This window comes from Vitis riparia, chromosome 9 (assembly GCF_004353265.1).
Source record: "Vitis riparia cultivar Riparia Gloire de Montpellier isolate 1030 chromosome 9, EGFV_Vit.rip_1.0, whole genome shotgun sequence".
Taxonomy (NCBI): Eukaryota; Viridiplantae; Streptophyta; class Magnoliopsida; order Vitales; family Vitaceae; genus Vitis; species Vitis riparia.
In genome coordinates, this window is record NC_048439.1 from 13,298,746 (window position 1) to 13,314,011 (window position 15,266).

At 33.9% G+C, this 15,266-nt stretch overlaps 1 protein-coding gene across 3 annotated transcripts; it reads left to right on the forward strand.

Annotated features, from left to right (window-relative positions):
• The first annotated feature begins 253 nt into the window (after nucleotides 1-253).
• Nucleotides 254-15,266, forward strand: LOC117922614 (metal transporter Nramp6-like). Of its 3 annotated transcripts, none has more exons than XM_034840775.1 (15): nucleotides 254-498; nucleotides 842-977; nucleotides 1,712-1,790; nucleotides 1,882-1,922; nucleotides 5,737-5,815; nucleotides 5,904-6,008; nucleotides 6,658-6,767; nucleotides 6,981-7,162; nucleotides 7,256-7,325; nucleotides 8,178-8,351; nucleotides 8,537-8,641; nucleotides 12,197-12,214; nucleotides 13,227-13,358; nucleotides 14,014-14,109; nucleotides 14,714-15,266. In XM_034840775.1, the coding sequence occupies exons 2-15, from the start codon at nucleotides 867-869 to the stop codon at nucleotides 15,053-15,055; spliced, it is 1,644 nt and encodes a 547-aa protein (XP_034696666.1). In that variant the 5' UTR covers nucleotides 254-498; nucleotides 842-866; the 3' UTR covers nucleotides 15,056-15,266. The 3 variants fall into 3 exon arrangements, with proteins under 3 accessions (XP_034696666.1, XP_034696668.1, XP_034696667.1); XM_034840776.1 differs by lacking the exon at nucleotides 254-498 and adding an exon at nucleotides 516-606; XM_034840777.1 differs by lacking the exon at nucleotides 12,197-12,214 and having other exon boundaries at nucleotides 256-498.

Genomic DNA, 15,266 nt, shown 5'->3' on the forward strand with positions numbered 1-15,266 from the left:
TATACCCAAGATTTTAATCCATATCATCAAAAGCATATGTGGGTCATTGAAGAGAAAAGCCACCGTCAGCCGTTCTTTAAAAGGCAATCTCATCAAGTACAGTGATCAGTGAAGGACCCACATTGAGTCAAAAGCTCACTTTGTCTCTGGTCCACTCCGATTTTCTTTTTGCTTACGTGTCACTTCTGCAGCGCTTCAAATCCAAAAAAAAAATGCCGAATGCGTGCGACCCACGCACTTCCACTCCTTTCCTCGGAGAGATCCGATTCTGTGATTCCTCCATCTCCATGCAGACGCCCTTCCTTTTTTGAGAGAGAAAATGTGTATCCCAGCTGGGAATGATCAACTAATTGAGAAAATGTGTACCCAGTTGGGAATTATCAACTAATTATTGTGAAAAAGTCGCCGATACTCATTTCTATATAAACACAAGTAGAGGATTGTATAAAAAGAGCGAGGAGGCCCGACACCCTCCCACTCCGAAGCAGCGGCACTTAGGTTTGTGAAGCTCTCCTTCTTTGCTTTCTTTTTGGGTGTTGAGAAAATGTGGGAAAATGATGGAAGACTTGAATCCCAAAATGATAGAAGACTTGAATCTCAATGCAGGTGTTTGGTCTTGGATTGAGGGTTTTTTTTTATTATTTTTTATTTATTTACAAACCCCAAGACAAGATTAAAATGATTTTTTTTTTTTTTTTTTACCCTTTTGGTTCCTCTGTTTGGTTGCTCTGTTTTCTTAGCAACCAACCAAACAGAGCAAAGGTTTCCAATGATGTACAAATTGAAGTATACACGCCGTCACTTTTGATTTGAAGTTTTTTTCTTCCTTTCATCTGGATAGGTAGAGAAGAAGGAGGTTGGCCATAATGGCTTCCACGCCGGTGCAACCACAGTTCATTGCAAGCACTGGGAATAGAAGTTTATCAAATGCGCTACTCATCGAGAATACCGAATCTGATCAGATTGTTGTGCCTGATGTAAGTACGATTCGATATTTTTGTGGATGTCTTATGGGCTCTGAGTTTATCCTATGGTTTTCGTCTTTGACAAGTCTGTGGTTTTAGATGAGGCATAGAAGACTCAGGCTGAACTCAGGATTTGGTTTCCAAAATGAGACTCTGGCTTTCATATGGTGGCAACTTTGAGGAATTTCTATGTTTAATAGCCAAAAAAAAATCACTTGTATGATTAATTGAATAAGAGGGAGAATCAGGGCATTTTAACCTATTTGTTTTCTTTTTAAGAAAACATACCTGATTCAAGATAGTGAGGAAAGTGAAGAAGGTTGCCAAACTTAAGAGTGGGCCCAACAAAAGATTTAAGTGTAGATATTTGATTAGCACAACATTGATCTGTGGTGGATCCTGACATGTAGTTTGCAAGATTAATGAGTAGCTTAGATGTTTATAATTTACACTGTCAACGGATGATCAGCTTCACCAAACATTTATTGTTTTTCCATCTAACTCACTGAATTAAGTTGTAACTTGTAAGACAATCTTGAGAGCCAGTAGCCTTCAGATTTAAACAAGAAATGCTTTCAAGGTGATATATTTGAGCGCCTATCTGATTGACATTATTTTCTCTTGTCAGTAATGTAAGGTACTTGATGGTTTACTCCAGGCTATGCTGTCATAATACATGCTGGAACTGAGATTAGTTACTTTATGTGAATACCTTGATTGATGGCCTTAAATGTTTTATCATGCAGAGGAAAAGCTGGAAAAACTTATTTGCATATATGGGTCCTGGGTTTCTTGTGTCTATTGCATATATTGATCCTGGAAATTGTAAGACTGAGACTTCTTAGTTCCTTTTTTTACTACTATAAAATTCTCTTCCTAATTATGCCCTCATCTATATTTTGTGATCGCCTTGCAGTTGAGACTGATCTCCAATCAGGAGCACAGTACAAGTATGAGGTTTGTATTTTAGCTTTTAATTCCATTGCTTCAATTTGAAATTTAATAGCAATTCATTGTTTTCACAAAACTGGTTAGGAGTGTCAAGCAATTGCATACCATTAGAACTAAGAAGTCCTGTACAATCTACATGGAGATTGGAACTCTCTAAATGTAGTATGCTTGATACACCTCCTACCTTATTGATGGCTTGATTAGAATACAATCTGTTTTTTCCTAGAAATTTTTGGCCATATGTTTATGATATTTTGCTTGAATTTGATAGAATGAATGGTGAAGTCATCTTCTTGTTAATCTGGGCCTTAGAAGCTTTTCATGGCCTTCACAAACATGGAATTTCTTTTCAGTTGGTCTATTTATCCTTAGGATGCTTGTTAGTGGTAGGATATTTAATTTAAAAATATGGTTTGAAAATTTTGTTATGAAATTGATTTATGATGTCAAGATTGTCTGCATAACAATACACCTTGACCATGCCCTGAGTGCTTGTTTTGCTTGTTCATTTATTTATTTTTTTAAAGGCAAAAAAGTAATATTATAAACAATGCCTAATCAAAATATGGCCCACCAAATTACATAGGTAGTATAGAAAGGTGTCAGAAAGATGTATTGCATGTTTATTCTTGAAGATCATCAAGCATGAATTCATCAGCAAACTTTAGGCATTGTGAAGGAGGCAATCTAGTTTAGTTCTTAGTATCACAATTAAACCGTGATTAGATTGATTAGAATTGTTTTTGGATGAAAGGAGTTCGAGTTTGAGAAACTCTTAATTTAATGAAGGTTTTGCTTGATCGATTCAAGTAACAAAAAAGCTAGTAAATTCTTGCAAAGTTAGTTCAATCAATCTAGTGAAAATTTGTTTGATCAACCAAGGAGCACACAAGTGGCAGAGTTTTTGGCTCTTTGATCTTCTTGGAAGTTTTTTCAAGCATGAAAAATTCTAAATTTGATTTGGAAGTGTCTCAATTGGTGGAATACAACCAAGTCTCAACTAGGACTAGTATTGCAATTAACCTTGGAGGTCTATCTCTATGTGATCATAATTAATCTCAATTGAATAAGCTGTGGATTTTGCTAATAGAAATCCAATCACACAATCACATCCACATAAAACACAATAATATATGTGGAAACCTCTTTACAAGTTAAAAAAACTAGTAGCCATCTCGACTACTCAACATCCACTAATCAAAATCAGATTACAAAAATATATCTTACCAAAACTAAATGCACAAAATGAATCCTGGACCTGCTCATACCCTGAGATTTGCAGCTTCATGCCAATTATTGAAGTCCCTTTAACTTTAGTCTTTGGAATCACTTTGGCTTTTAACTTTGAAACTTGCTTTGAATTTGTTTACCAAAAGGGATATAAGGATCACAAGAATCCTTATTTAATTCAAATCTAAGATTTTTTTAAATTCTCATGATCTGACATAATAATCGGATTGCTCAATTCAAGCCCTAAAAATGCTCTCAAATGTGTTCTTAATGCGATTTCGTTGAGAACTGTTGAGAGTTGTTACAAATGCCATGTTGGCTTTATTTATAGCATATGTGTGTAGAGAGAGAGAAAATGCCATGTGGAGAATCCCAATTGGTTCTTCTATGGAGAGTAGTTCTTAAGCTTGGGGATAAGAATTTTGGGAAATATTGCTGATATTTCCTTGAAATATCATATTTCCATGGCCATCTATAGGATATTTTAGTTGATATATCTTTTGGTTGATATTTCAGGATTTTTCTCAAATTTTTTTCTGATAAATACTGATTTTCCCAATTTTTCGATGGCCAATGTTTTGGTCAAAGCTCCAAAAATTTTTGGAAAAGCATGCTAGGACTTGAACCCTCCTTGTTCTCCTACATAAAAAAAGAGTCCATGACCACTTGAACTAATGTGTTCTTCATTACATAATTGCTAACAAATATATGTAGTATTTACTTAACTTTTCATCTCTCATTTTAATAAAAAATGAATTTTGGAGATGAATATATTTTTAATACATTTTTATCAAACAAAAATATTAAAATAAAACTTCAATAAATAATTTAATTTTAATAATCTTTTATTCAAATTCAAATGATCAAGTATTAAAAATATAAAAACCATTATCATAATTTTTTAATGGGTCTTGGTTAATAACTTTTTTATATTAATATAATATAATAAAAGTATAAATTTAAAAATAAAATTATAAACATTTTAAGAAGTTATTTAGAAGTAACGACTTTAATATGTGTATTATTTCTTGTTTTATCTTTTCTCTTTTTTAAATTTTTCCTCAAAATTTCTTCCAACATATTTTTTTGTCAAAATTTCCATCAATGTTTCATGATATATCCTAATATATTTCTAAAATCCAACTACCGGTATATTCGTGAAATCCAATATTTTTATCCTTTTTTGAGTTTACACCACAAACCTCAGAAGAAGCAAAACCTTGGGGTAATTCAGAATTGTTAAAGAAGAAGTGAGCTATCAACCGTGCCTAGGGAGCAGTTCCAAATCACAGGGCAGTTTGATAGGAAGTTGGATTGTGGTTCTCTGATGCAGAATCGTGGGAAGCTAGAGTTTTCAAGTCATAGAGTGAATTGAATAGATGAAGGATGTATGATAAGGGCTAAAACATAAATAGGGAATGGTTCTAAAATGTGAGACTGTTTTGAGCTCCTTTGTTGCCAATCTACGGGGCAATTTGGCCACTTTCTAACTTGTGCTCCTTTGTTGTCAATCCGTTATGAGTTAGGAGTCCAAACCATGGGCAATTTGGTCACCTTCCAAAATGTTGATTTTCATGCCCTTTCTAATCATCTTCCCTATCTAGCATTACCCAAGCATTTGGGCTTCCTCAGTGGTCTCGATATGCCATCACAATGCCTCAAATACCCCTATACGATTGCAATCTAATCTTATGTGATTTGAAACAATTTCATCTCTATAGCCTACATTATCTCGACCATCAAATTGGCATTATCTTTAGTCGAGCATTATGGCAAGCTTGAATCTGAACATGATGGTGTCATCAATTAATCATATGTACTTGAAGTAGTTATCAATCCTAAACCAAAGCTAACAATTGAAATGGTCATGGAATTGCCAATCCAACTTCAATTCATTTACAATCTCCTCTAATACATCTAGATGGTATATTTTCTTAAGTAATTTGTGATAGAAAACACAGAATAAAAAGACATGCAGAGGTTTAATCTGCATTTTTTTTGGTTATAAATTGATAAAAACAAGCATAATAACAGTTATATTCCATCTTTAACTTGTAGATTTTGAGTGTTGTGCTTGTTGTTTATGGCTTCATTTTGTAGTTTGAGAAATTTGACTTATGGGTTCAAATGGTGCGGCTTGCAAGTCCCCATATGATTTGTAGATTTGTTTCTTGTGAAGTTTTTGATTCAAATATAACAACTAAGGTTCACACTATTTGATTTTAGTGATCATTGGCATTCCTTATAAACTCAAATTTGCCTAGTGCATTGCTTTTGCCTGGGCTAGATACCATGGTTTTTTGAAGGATTTTCAATAAAAAATTTGATCCTATCTCTTTCTTTGTTTTTCCTTTATTGATTGTGATTTTGTTTTGATAACAAATTTGTTAGAACAGGTTAATTGATTTTGTATCAAATGAAAAAAATTAAAATCAAACCTATTCACTCCTCTCATGGTCTTGAGGATCAACAATCTTCATCATGTAACATAAACTCGCTCCTCATAAGAAGATTATGTTATTCATTATTAACTTAACATCCTGTCAATGCTTGTAGCCATCTAACATTCTCTGGACACCTCTCTGTGCAGTTACTTTGGATCATATTAGTGGCCTCATGTGCTGCCTTCATTATTCAATCCTTAGCAGCCAACCTGGGGGTAGTAACAGGTATGTGATTTCTTTATCCAGCTATTTTCACTGAATATCTTCTCCCAATTTATTGATCCTCATCTCCAATGTTGTTTCTTAATTGTAGGAAAGCATTTAGCAGAGCACTGCAGAATTGAATATCCAAAGGTGCCTAACTTCATCCTATGGGTTCTTGCTGAAATTGCTGTAGTTGCATGTGACATTCCTGAAGGTAATAATGCCTTTTATGTGCTTGAAATTTAATAATATCGTACTTTGTTATCATTCGTTATTAGAAGGCTTGGATTGGTGAAACCATCTAGAGAGGGACATGCAGACTACACATTACAATTGATTTTCAGTTTTTTATATACCATGTGTGTAATTAATGCATAGCTGATGACCACAGCCATTTTATTACCTTTTATGTACTTGAAATTGAATAATATCTTACCTTGTTATCATTTATTATTAGAAGGCTTGGACTGGTGAAACTATCTAGAGGACATGCAGACCATACATTATGATTGATTTTTAGTTTTTTATATACCATGTGTGTAATTAATGCAGAGCTGATGATCACAACCATCACATCACTGGACTTCTTTTATGTAATATTTAGTCCTTCTCTAATTATGTGGACAGTCGCGTTATTGGCAATGGTTAGAATGATCTAACAGGTGGGCACACTTACACAAACTATGATTATTGAAATAATACTGGTAGGAATGTTGTGAACTTGTATAAGTTTATTTGTTTCTTCTTTGAATTGCTTCTTTGGTAATGGTTTCTTAAGTGCATCCTCTCTTCATTATTATTAACTTGATGTGTCATGCACATTTCTTCAACCTATTCTGATTTCTGCATGTTTCTTTTTCCAGTGATTGGAACAGCCTTTGCATTGAACATGCTCTTCAATATTCCTGTGTGGTGTGGTGTTCTTCTTACAGGGCTTAGTACATTGGTTCTTCTAGCTTTACAGCAATATGGGGTATGCGGATATATCTTCCATATTCCATGCATCTGGATGCAACTATTATTGAATGGTTTATTTACATCGTTTTCATGCAGTAAAAACAGAAAGTACTGTATTAGTAGTTCATATGATCCAGAATTGACATATGTTTGTAGACTCACACTGATTTTATAACTGAGGAAACATTTAAAGAATATCAACTTAACCTTTAATGTTTTTCATTTTCAGGTTAGAAAACTTGAATTCTTTATTGCTTTTCTCGTACTTACAATTGCTGCATGCTTCTTTGTGGAGCTTGGCTATGCAAAACCCAATTCTTCAGAAGTCTTGCGTGGACTCTTTGTTCCACAACTCAAAGGAAATGGTGCTACTGGTCTTGCAATTTCCCTCCTTGGTGCTATGGTTATGCCGTAAGTTTCTTATATCCATGAGAAGTGCTTATTTTTCCATGCATTTTTCAAAAAATATTCTCTTCTTTGTTGACTCCCATGCACTTGCTGCAGGCACAATCTCTTCCTTCACTCAGCATTGGTGCTTTCCAGGAAAATACCACGATCTGTTCGTGGCATCAAAGTAAAATTGAGAAGTCTTCAACTTGCTACTTTTCATATAATTCCTTGTGATTCAAAAGTATAAATATAATGTGCATTGTTCCTAAAAATATAGTTGTGAATTACCTATTATGCTAGTCTTGCCTGTAATGTGTGATATTTTACCAAGTCCGCTGGTGGACTTCCTCCTGGATTGGTCTGCTGTGATGATTGGTAAACCCAATAAGCATGTAATTGTATAATCTAGGGTTGTCTCGTGTACCCAGCTGCTAAGTCAGCTTGTTTTTAGCCTTTCTAACTCCTTACCAACAAATTAAGATGCAAGTAAAAACTGTGGAATCTAAAGTAAATCATTTTGGGCAGTTGGAAATGTTCAACAGATTTATAAAGATTGTCGTGGTCATTTGGTAAATAGTTTGGTCATGATTATCGTCACATAAATCTAATTTTGTTTTTAGTAATAATGTCTTGGTAAGGAAGATTATACGGTGAAAACATCAGATAAATGATATCCTGGCTCATGTGCATAGTAATTATATTGAACGAAGTGTTTTTCTCCTGCAAAACATTTTCCATCTCGACAATGTTTTTTTTCTAATGTCTTCTTATCTTATAATCTAAAAAGAAATGTATTCAAATCCTGGGTTGCTACTCTAGCTAGTTCTTTTGTTTGTTGATGCTTCTATTAGGTAAATCGTATCCGGAGCTGAATGATGTCTGCACTTTAAGGCTTAGTTTAGTTATTAAAATAAAGGCAACATGGTATATAATATATCTTGGTTCCTAAATGTTTGCTTCTTACACTTTGGTTTTATAATAAAGGCTTAGTTTAACATACTAGTGAGCAGCGTCTGATGACATGCCTTGTTTACAGGAGGCTTGCAGATTTTATATGATAGAAAGTGGCTTTGCTCTTATGGTGGCATTTCTCATTAATGTCTCTGTTATATGTGTAAGCGGTGCAGTTTGCAGTTCCTCAAATTTGAACCCGGATGATCAGGAGAGTTGCAAAGATTTGGACCTGAACAAAGCCTCATTTTTACTCAGAGTATGTCTCTGTAGTTGTAGCAACATGGGCATTTATTGTTATCATCCTTCAATCTCTCATTTAGCTTCTAACCAGATTGTGCTAAAATCCATTTCAAATCAGGATTCTTGGTATGGTTTTGCCTTTTCTTCTGAACCCAACTGTCCAGATTTTTCATGATATTGTTAATTTATTATCATTTGCAGAATGTATTAGGTAAATGGAGCTCAAAGCTTTTTGCTATTGCTTTGCTAGCATCTGGTCAGAGTTCTACGATCACAGGAACATATGCAGGGCAATATGTAATGCAGGTAATGTGCTAATTGGGTTCATATCTGCTTGCGAGATAAAGAGTTCTGGTTTATATTCAGCTCTTCCTGAAGAAATCAACTTTACCCCATAAACTCTTTATACGTGTTTTATTAAAATGATCTTTGAAGCTTGAGTGACTGTTAATCTATGGAACATGCAAAGCATGGATCAGGTTTTTGTTAGTTTTTCTTTTCTAATCTAGCCTTGTTTCTCAAGGTTAAAGATCATGGCCTTGACAGTCAATAAACATGACCACTTCCCTTTTTACAAAGGGCCAATTAAACCATCAATTGAATTGTTTACTAATCTTTGCTTTTGTTGTCTGCCAATAAAAGCTTGGTACCACCTTTTACGCAATCACGGTAAAGAATGAAAAACAAATCACAAGGTTTGACAAAATTTGCTTACTTCCATGGAGGAGAAAAAAATTACACCATTAATGATATGAAAGTTGTTAGGATTCTTGGTAATCAACCTAAGGTAATGAACCTAGGGAAAGTGGCGGATAGGATGATTGCCATTTTTTACAAATTTAACAATTATGAATGCAAGTGACTATATAAACAATAATATAATAAAAATCAATATAAGAACAATTGCAAATAAATGAAGGAAGAGAGAAATGCAAACACTAGTTCTTATATTGATTCAACACAACCTGACCTACATCCACCCTCAAGCTTTACTGTATTGAGGATCCCACTATTACGATGCTTTCAACCTAAGCCTCCAAGCTAACAATTGGATTATGGTTTCAATCAACCTTGTTGGACTTATGGTGCCAATCACTCTCTTGGATTATGGTTCCTAGGCATCCTCTACTACAAAACTTCTCAAGACAAAGTCTCCATACTCTTCCCTTTGGATTATGATTCCAAAGAATCCTCACAAGATATGGAAATGAAGAAAGATTCCTAGTTTACAATATTTACTCAAATGGAATACAAAGAGACTAGGTTTGCATCGTGCACTAAGATGAATGCAGGTTTAAGAATAAAGTGCACTCAAAAACTCCTTTTTAAGGCTCAAATAAAATTCAATAAAAATTTGGAACTCTCTTTCATACAATAGACTAGGGTTGCATCGTGTACTAGGATGAATGCAGGTTTAAGAATAAAGTGCACTCAAAAACTCCTTTTTAAGGCTCAAATAAAATTCAATAAAAATTTGGAACTCTCTTTCATACAATACATGAAGTTTGGAGCCTTTAAATAGGAATTAAAAGCTTGAACTAGCTATTAGGCTCAATTTAGGATCAATTGGTTGAACAACTAGTTGAACCGGCTACTAGCCATAAGGCAATAAAAGGCACTGCAGGTGACCATTAGGTCACAAGAGCTCGACCAATTGAGCAACTGGTTCAACCAGTTGAAACATACCTCTGTTAATTTAATTTATGAAAAATTTTCTGAATTGGTTGATCAGTTTAGTCAACCACTGGTCAAACATACAAAAAATATGAGATAATGATGCACAAATGAACCTTTAAAGGCTCAGGTTGTTTCAATATGAAAATTTAAGATTGAAAACCCATTTTTAATGATGAAATGCATGTCAAAAATGGGTTTTTATCCTTGAAACAAGTGATTTTTTTTTTTTTTTTTTTTAAATCATTAAAAAATGCATAAATGAGTTTCTAGGTCTTGTAACTTTTGCATCTTTACTACAAAATCCTTACGAAAACTCATTTAGATAAACTCTTTGTCATTTTGAAAATCTTTTTAACTATGAAAGGTACTAAACAAAGGTAGTTTTGATTTAGAAAGATTATTCATCCAATTTATAGAATAATAAAACTGATTTAGCTCCTTAGATGATTTTAGGTGCTTAAATAAGAATAGAATGCAATATGAACCTAGTACACCAATAACCTTACAACCAAATGCTAGAAAAATGAACTTGGAATACCATCTCTTTGAGGTCTCCTCCTTGATTTCCCTTTGGCTTGATATGTCTTTGATTGCTTCTTTAGAAGTCTTTTTGCCTAAACACACTTATGACAAATCATTAGTTTCAAACCTTATTTTGTTATCGTCAAAATCGAGATTAACCTTGGTTTTACAAAAGTTACAAAATTCATCATTAGTTCTCTTCATTTTCTATCTTTTAGTTTCTAGATTTAAACAAAAATATATATGCTTATCTTTATTAAATAAATCCTACTTGTACAAGAAATCCTCACAATAAGTTCTCTTCTACTAGAAACTTTAAACAAAAAAGAAGAATTCTAAAAACTTAGGAATTTAACTAAAGTAGGAGTTTGTGATCATATGCAAGTTTATAAGGCACCACCTAACAATCTAAACCTTGACAAGTTGTCTTGCATTCTTCAAGCTAATCTACTGTGAGTTCATAGATTTATATGTTACTTCCATAGAGTAACTTGTTGCAACCCATATGGATGGTTAGTAAGGGCGGGCCATCATCATCTCTCTACTAAGAAGTGGGTTTAATTGAGTTTAAAATACTCTTAAACTTCTTTTCCAATACTTCTTTTTGTATTCCTTTTCTAACAATATTTCTTTCTTCCGGTGCACCAACTTAGATCCACCAACCTTAGTTTTCTTAAGCAATTCCATCAATTCCCAAGTCTCACTTTTCTGGAGTTCTTTGATATTTTAGCTTCCAATGTAAAGGAACCCATATTCTTAAAATTGTATCTCTCAGGTGCTTTGAGAAGCAACTACAGTATGAAAAAAATGAGGCTTGGGAATTGGTGAAAATTGCACAAGAGAACTAAGAAGTTGGATGTTTTCATAAGGCTTGGAAATTGGTGAAAATTGCCCAAGAGAACTAAGTTTTTGATGTAAGTGGGTGTATTGCAAGCAATAAGCATTGTTTAGAAAGGAATAAAAAAGGTTTAAGTGTAGCAAAGGAAGTGTAGTTGTATTTTGAACTTACTATAGAAGTGGTGTTGCACCCCTACCGGCCAAATAGTGTGCAAAGAATTACCATGATAAGTAATATATGGTGGAGTCTAAAAGACAAGGCAGAGACTTTTGTGATTTGCCTTGTATTCTTGTTTTACAAACTTCTATTTAATCTTAAACTCCTGCTCTGGTTTTGTTTGTTTTTGGTTTGGCCACCTTTTTATATGAAGTTTATTCCAGAAGAGGACTAAGTTTTCTAATTGAGCTAGGATTCCTGATAGAGATAGATTATCATCTGGAATTGGATTTAAAATCTCTGTATTTGTGTGTAGAAAAGAAATAAAGCTGAGTTTTTGTAACTCTTTTGACATTATTGATAGTGGGCTTTTCCCTGCTTTGTGAAGGTCAGCCAGTTCTGGTGAATGGTGTATGTCTTCTCCTTTTAATGGTTGTTCTTCATTCTTTACTGTGATTGCATGACAGTTTCTTGCATTTTGTTATCTTCAATTAGGAAAAACTATGCTTTATCAGTGATCTCCTTGAATCTATTGGATGTATATATATATATATATGAATTGTGATTTAAAATCTCTATATTTGTGTATAGAAAATTAATAAAGCTGAGTTTTTGTAACTCTTTTGACATTATTGATAGTGGGCTTTTCCCTGCTTCGTGAAGGTCAGCCAGTTCTGGTGAATTGTGTATGTCTTCTCCTTTTTATGGCTGTTCTTCATTCTTTACCGTGATTGCATAACAGTTTCTTGCATTTTGTTATCGTAATAGATAGATGGATAGATAGATACCAGGACATGGAGAGAAAAATTAGTAGTAATTATGGATTACAGATAACTAGATGGGGGAATAGATGGTAAGAGAGTTGAGAGCCAGTTCTGGTGAATTGTGTATATCTTCTCCTTTTTATGGTTGTTCTTCATTCTTTACTGTGATTGCATAACAGTTTCTTGCATTTTGTTATCTTCAATTTGGAAAAACTGTGCTTTATCATTGATCCCCTTGAATCTATTGGATATATATATATATATATATATATATATATATATATATATATATATATAGATACACATGTTGATAGATATAGATAGGCTAACACCCTCCCTTGCACTAACACCCTCCCTCGCGACCCCATACCGGAATATGGAGAGACAAATCAGTAGCAATTATGGATTTACAGATAACTAGATGGGGCAATAGATAGTAAGCGAGAGTTGAGAGACTTAAAGTTGAGACCTCCAGTTAACTGTAACTTTAATACCATGTTAATTTACCAACTTTCTTGAAAGCTTAAGCTATTAGGATATGCCCATAATGTATAGGAGTCTGACATTTCTTATTCAATTTATGATTTTGAATGACTAAACCATAAGATAGAAGACCAATAATAAACGCTTGGAGGAGCTGGATATTTTCCAGCAACTACTTGATAGAAGTAATAATTTTGTCCCCTTGGTCCAGCAGCAAAGGCTTGCGGGGTGAATATATAAGATATTCTCAGTCTGAGTTCCATTAGAGACAAAAAAAAAAAAAAAAAACAATGGGAACAAAAAAAAAGGATTACCTACATGAAAAAAGATTGTACCTGAAAATATTTTTCAATACAATGTTTGAGATACATATCTTTTCATACTACTTATGTGTGTTGTGGCCCATATTTTTCTGTTCTTAACTTGTGTATCCTTATATTCATTTTTGCAGGGCTTTCTTGATTTACGTCTACAACCATGGATCCGGAATTTTTTAACTCGATGCTTGGCAATAATCCCAAGTTTAATTGTTGCAATTATTGGCGGCTCATCTGGGGCTGGAAAGCTGATTATCATTGCATCTGTACAGTATCCTTACTTGCAAACTTTTTTTTACTCCCAAAATATCATGCACTTTTTGTAATTTCTCCTTGTTGTTTTAAGGTAAAAAAGATGCTATAGTTCATAATAAGCATTTGGAAGAGAGAATTAACGCTAAAGAGGTTATAATCTAGAAGTAAATTATTAATCACAGCATTTGGATTGCTTACAATTGTTTTCAAGTAGGTATCAAGTACATGGTTTTGCCAATGAAATATTTATAGTTGCTTAAAATGAGGAAGCTTTATGTTGACTCTTGATCCATAACTCAACTACATTCTCTTACACATGCCTTGATGTTCCACCAAAAATCGAAGGCTTCAGTCATAGTTTATATGTAAACTTATATTTTACATAATAGTTTTCTTGACATCATCCACAATGGCGCCACTATGGAAATGGCAGCCATCATTTCATGAAATCTGAAATCTGATCATTTTTCAGCTGCTATGTTTGACTGCTCACATATTACCCCATTTATGAAAGCAAAAGGGAGTCCAAAAAATAAATTAAGTAAATAAATAAAACACCAAGGCTTGTTTCTCAACACGGTTACATATCCACATAGAGAATTTTTTGCTCATGTCTATTTTTTAGCTCTTACGGAAAACCTAACCTTTGATGTATTGTCTTGGCAGATGATCTTATCATTTGAACTCCCTTTTGCTCTCATTCCACTTCTCAAGTTCACCAGCTGCAAGATTAAGATGGGTGCATATGTCAATTCGACCATGGTAAATGACTCAAGCTTTTAGTGCTATTCTGCATAGATTTAATGCATTCATTATATGGTGGCATTTCAGATTGGTTTGAAATTTTGTATTGTATTACATGACATCCACATAGCAAAAGGATGTCCAACTGAAAATTTTTGCAAGAAATGTGAGTGTTTTGGCTACAAATTGCATTGAGTCCGTTGACATGTTAGAGATGAATATGAAGACGGTTCAGCTTAACCAGTATTCAAGTATCTTCTAGTTTTTAAACATACAGAGTGCCTATTAAATATTGAAACACAAACGCCACCAGATAATCACATACTATTAGGTTCTGGTCATGTCAATATAGCAAACAGGGATTAAATGTCAAGATATGCTTATGAGTCATGATTAAAATAGGTATATATCATACTGTTCAATCAGGCTTCTGACTCTTTCATTGATCATGATTTAAACTCAATCAGTTGGGTCATGTTAACTACATATGGGACTTTTATGTTAGGAAGTGCAAGTTAAAATCTACAATCTGATCATTAATGAGGGTGGAATTAATGAAGTAATGCATGTATTTTTTTAGACTTAACAATTATTGATTCGATTTTTTTCCCCAACCCCCCAGATTACAGCCATCACTTGGATCATCGGTTCCCTTCTCATGGCCATAAATATATACTATCTTGCATCCAGTTTCATCAAGTTGCTTCTTCACAGCCATTTAAAGCTGGTGGCTGCCGTGTTTGCTGGAATATTTGGATTTTCAGGTATGACAGTGTATGTGTGTGGTATTGGATACCTGGTGTTCCGAAAAAATAAGAAGGCTACACACCTTTTGGCATTAGCAACAGCAGAAAATGGAGAGCTGACAAATGATGTAGGTGGTGCATCAATGGATTGCCTCCCAAGAGAAGACATAGTTAGCATGCAGTTGCCTCAGAGAAGGGTTACGGTAGATGTTGACTGATACATAGTTGGAATTCTGGAAAATGATTTTTCTTTTTGTTTTGCTAAGCTAATGCTGCTAAGGTGTGCTATATAATAAGTAACTCTTGGGGTCGTATTTGTACATCCAAACTATGGAGAGTCCAGTTTAGTAGCTTCAATCTCTTGTGATTCAGTACTTACAGTTAAATTACCTGCAAAATCTGCTATGAATTTTGTTTTTCCTTTTCTCA

Coding starts and splice junctions, on each gene's coding strand:
- LOC117922614 (XM_034840775.1), top strand. CDS start 867: ATGGCTTCCACGCCGGTGCAACCACAGTTCATTGCAAGCACTGGGAAT. Junction 7,163..7,255: donor CTTGGTGCTATGGTTATGCC/GTAAGTTTCTTA, acceptor CACTTGCTGCAG/GCACAATCTCTTCCTTCACT. Junction 8,352..8,536: donor AAGCCTCATTTTTACTCAGA/GTATGTCTCTGT, acceptor TATCATTTGCAG/AATGTATTAGGTAAATGGAG.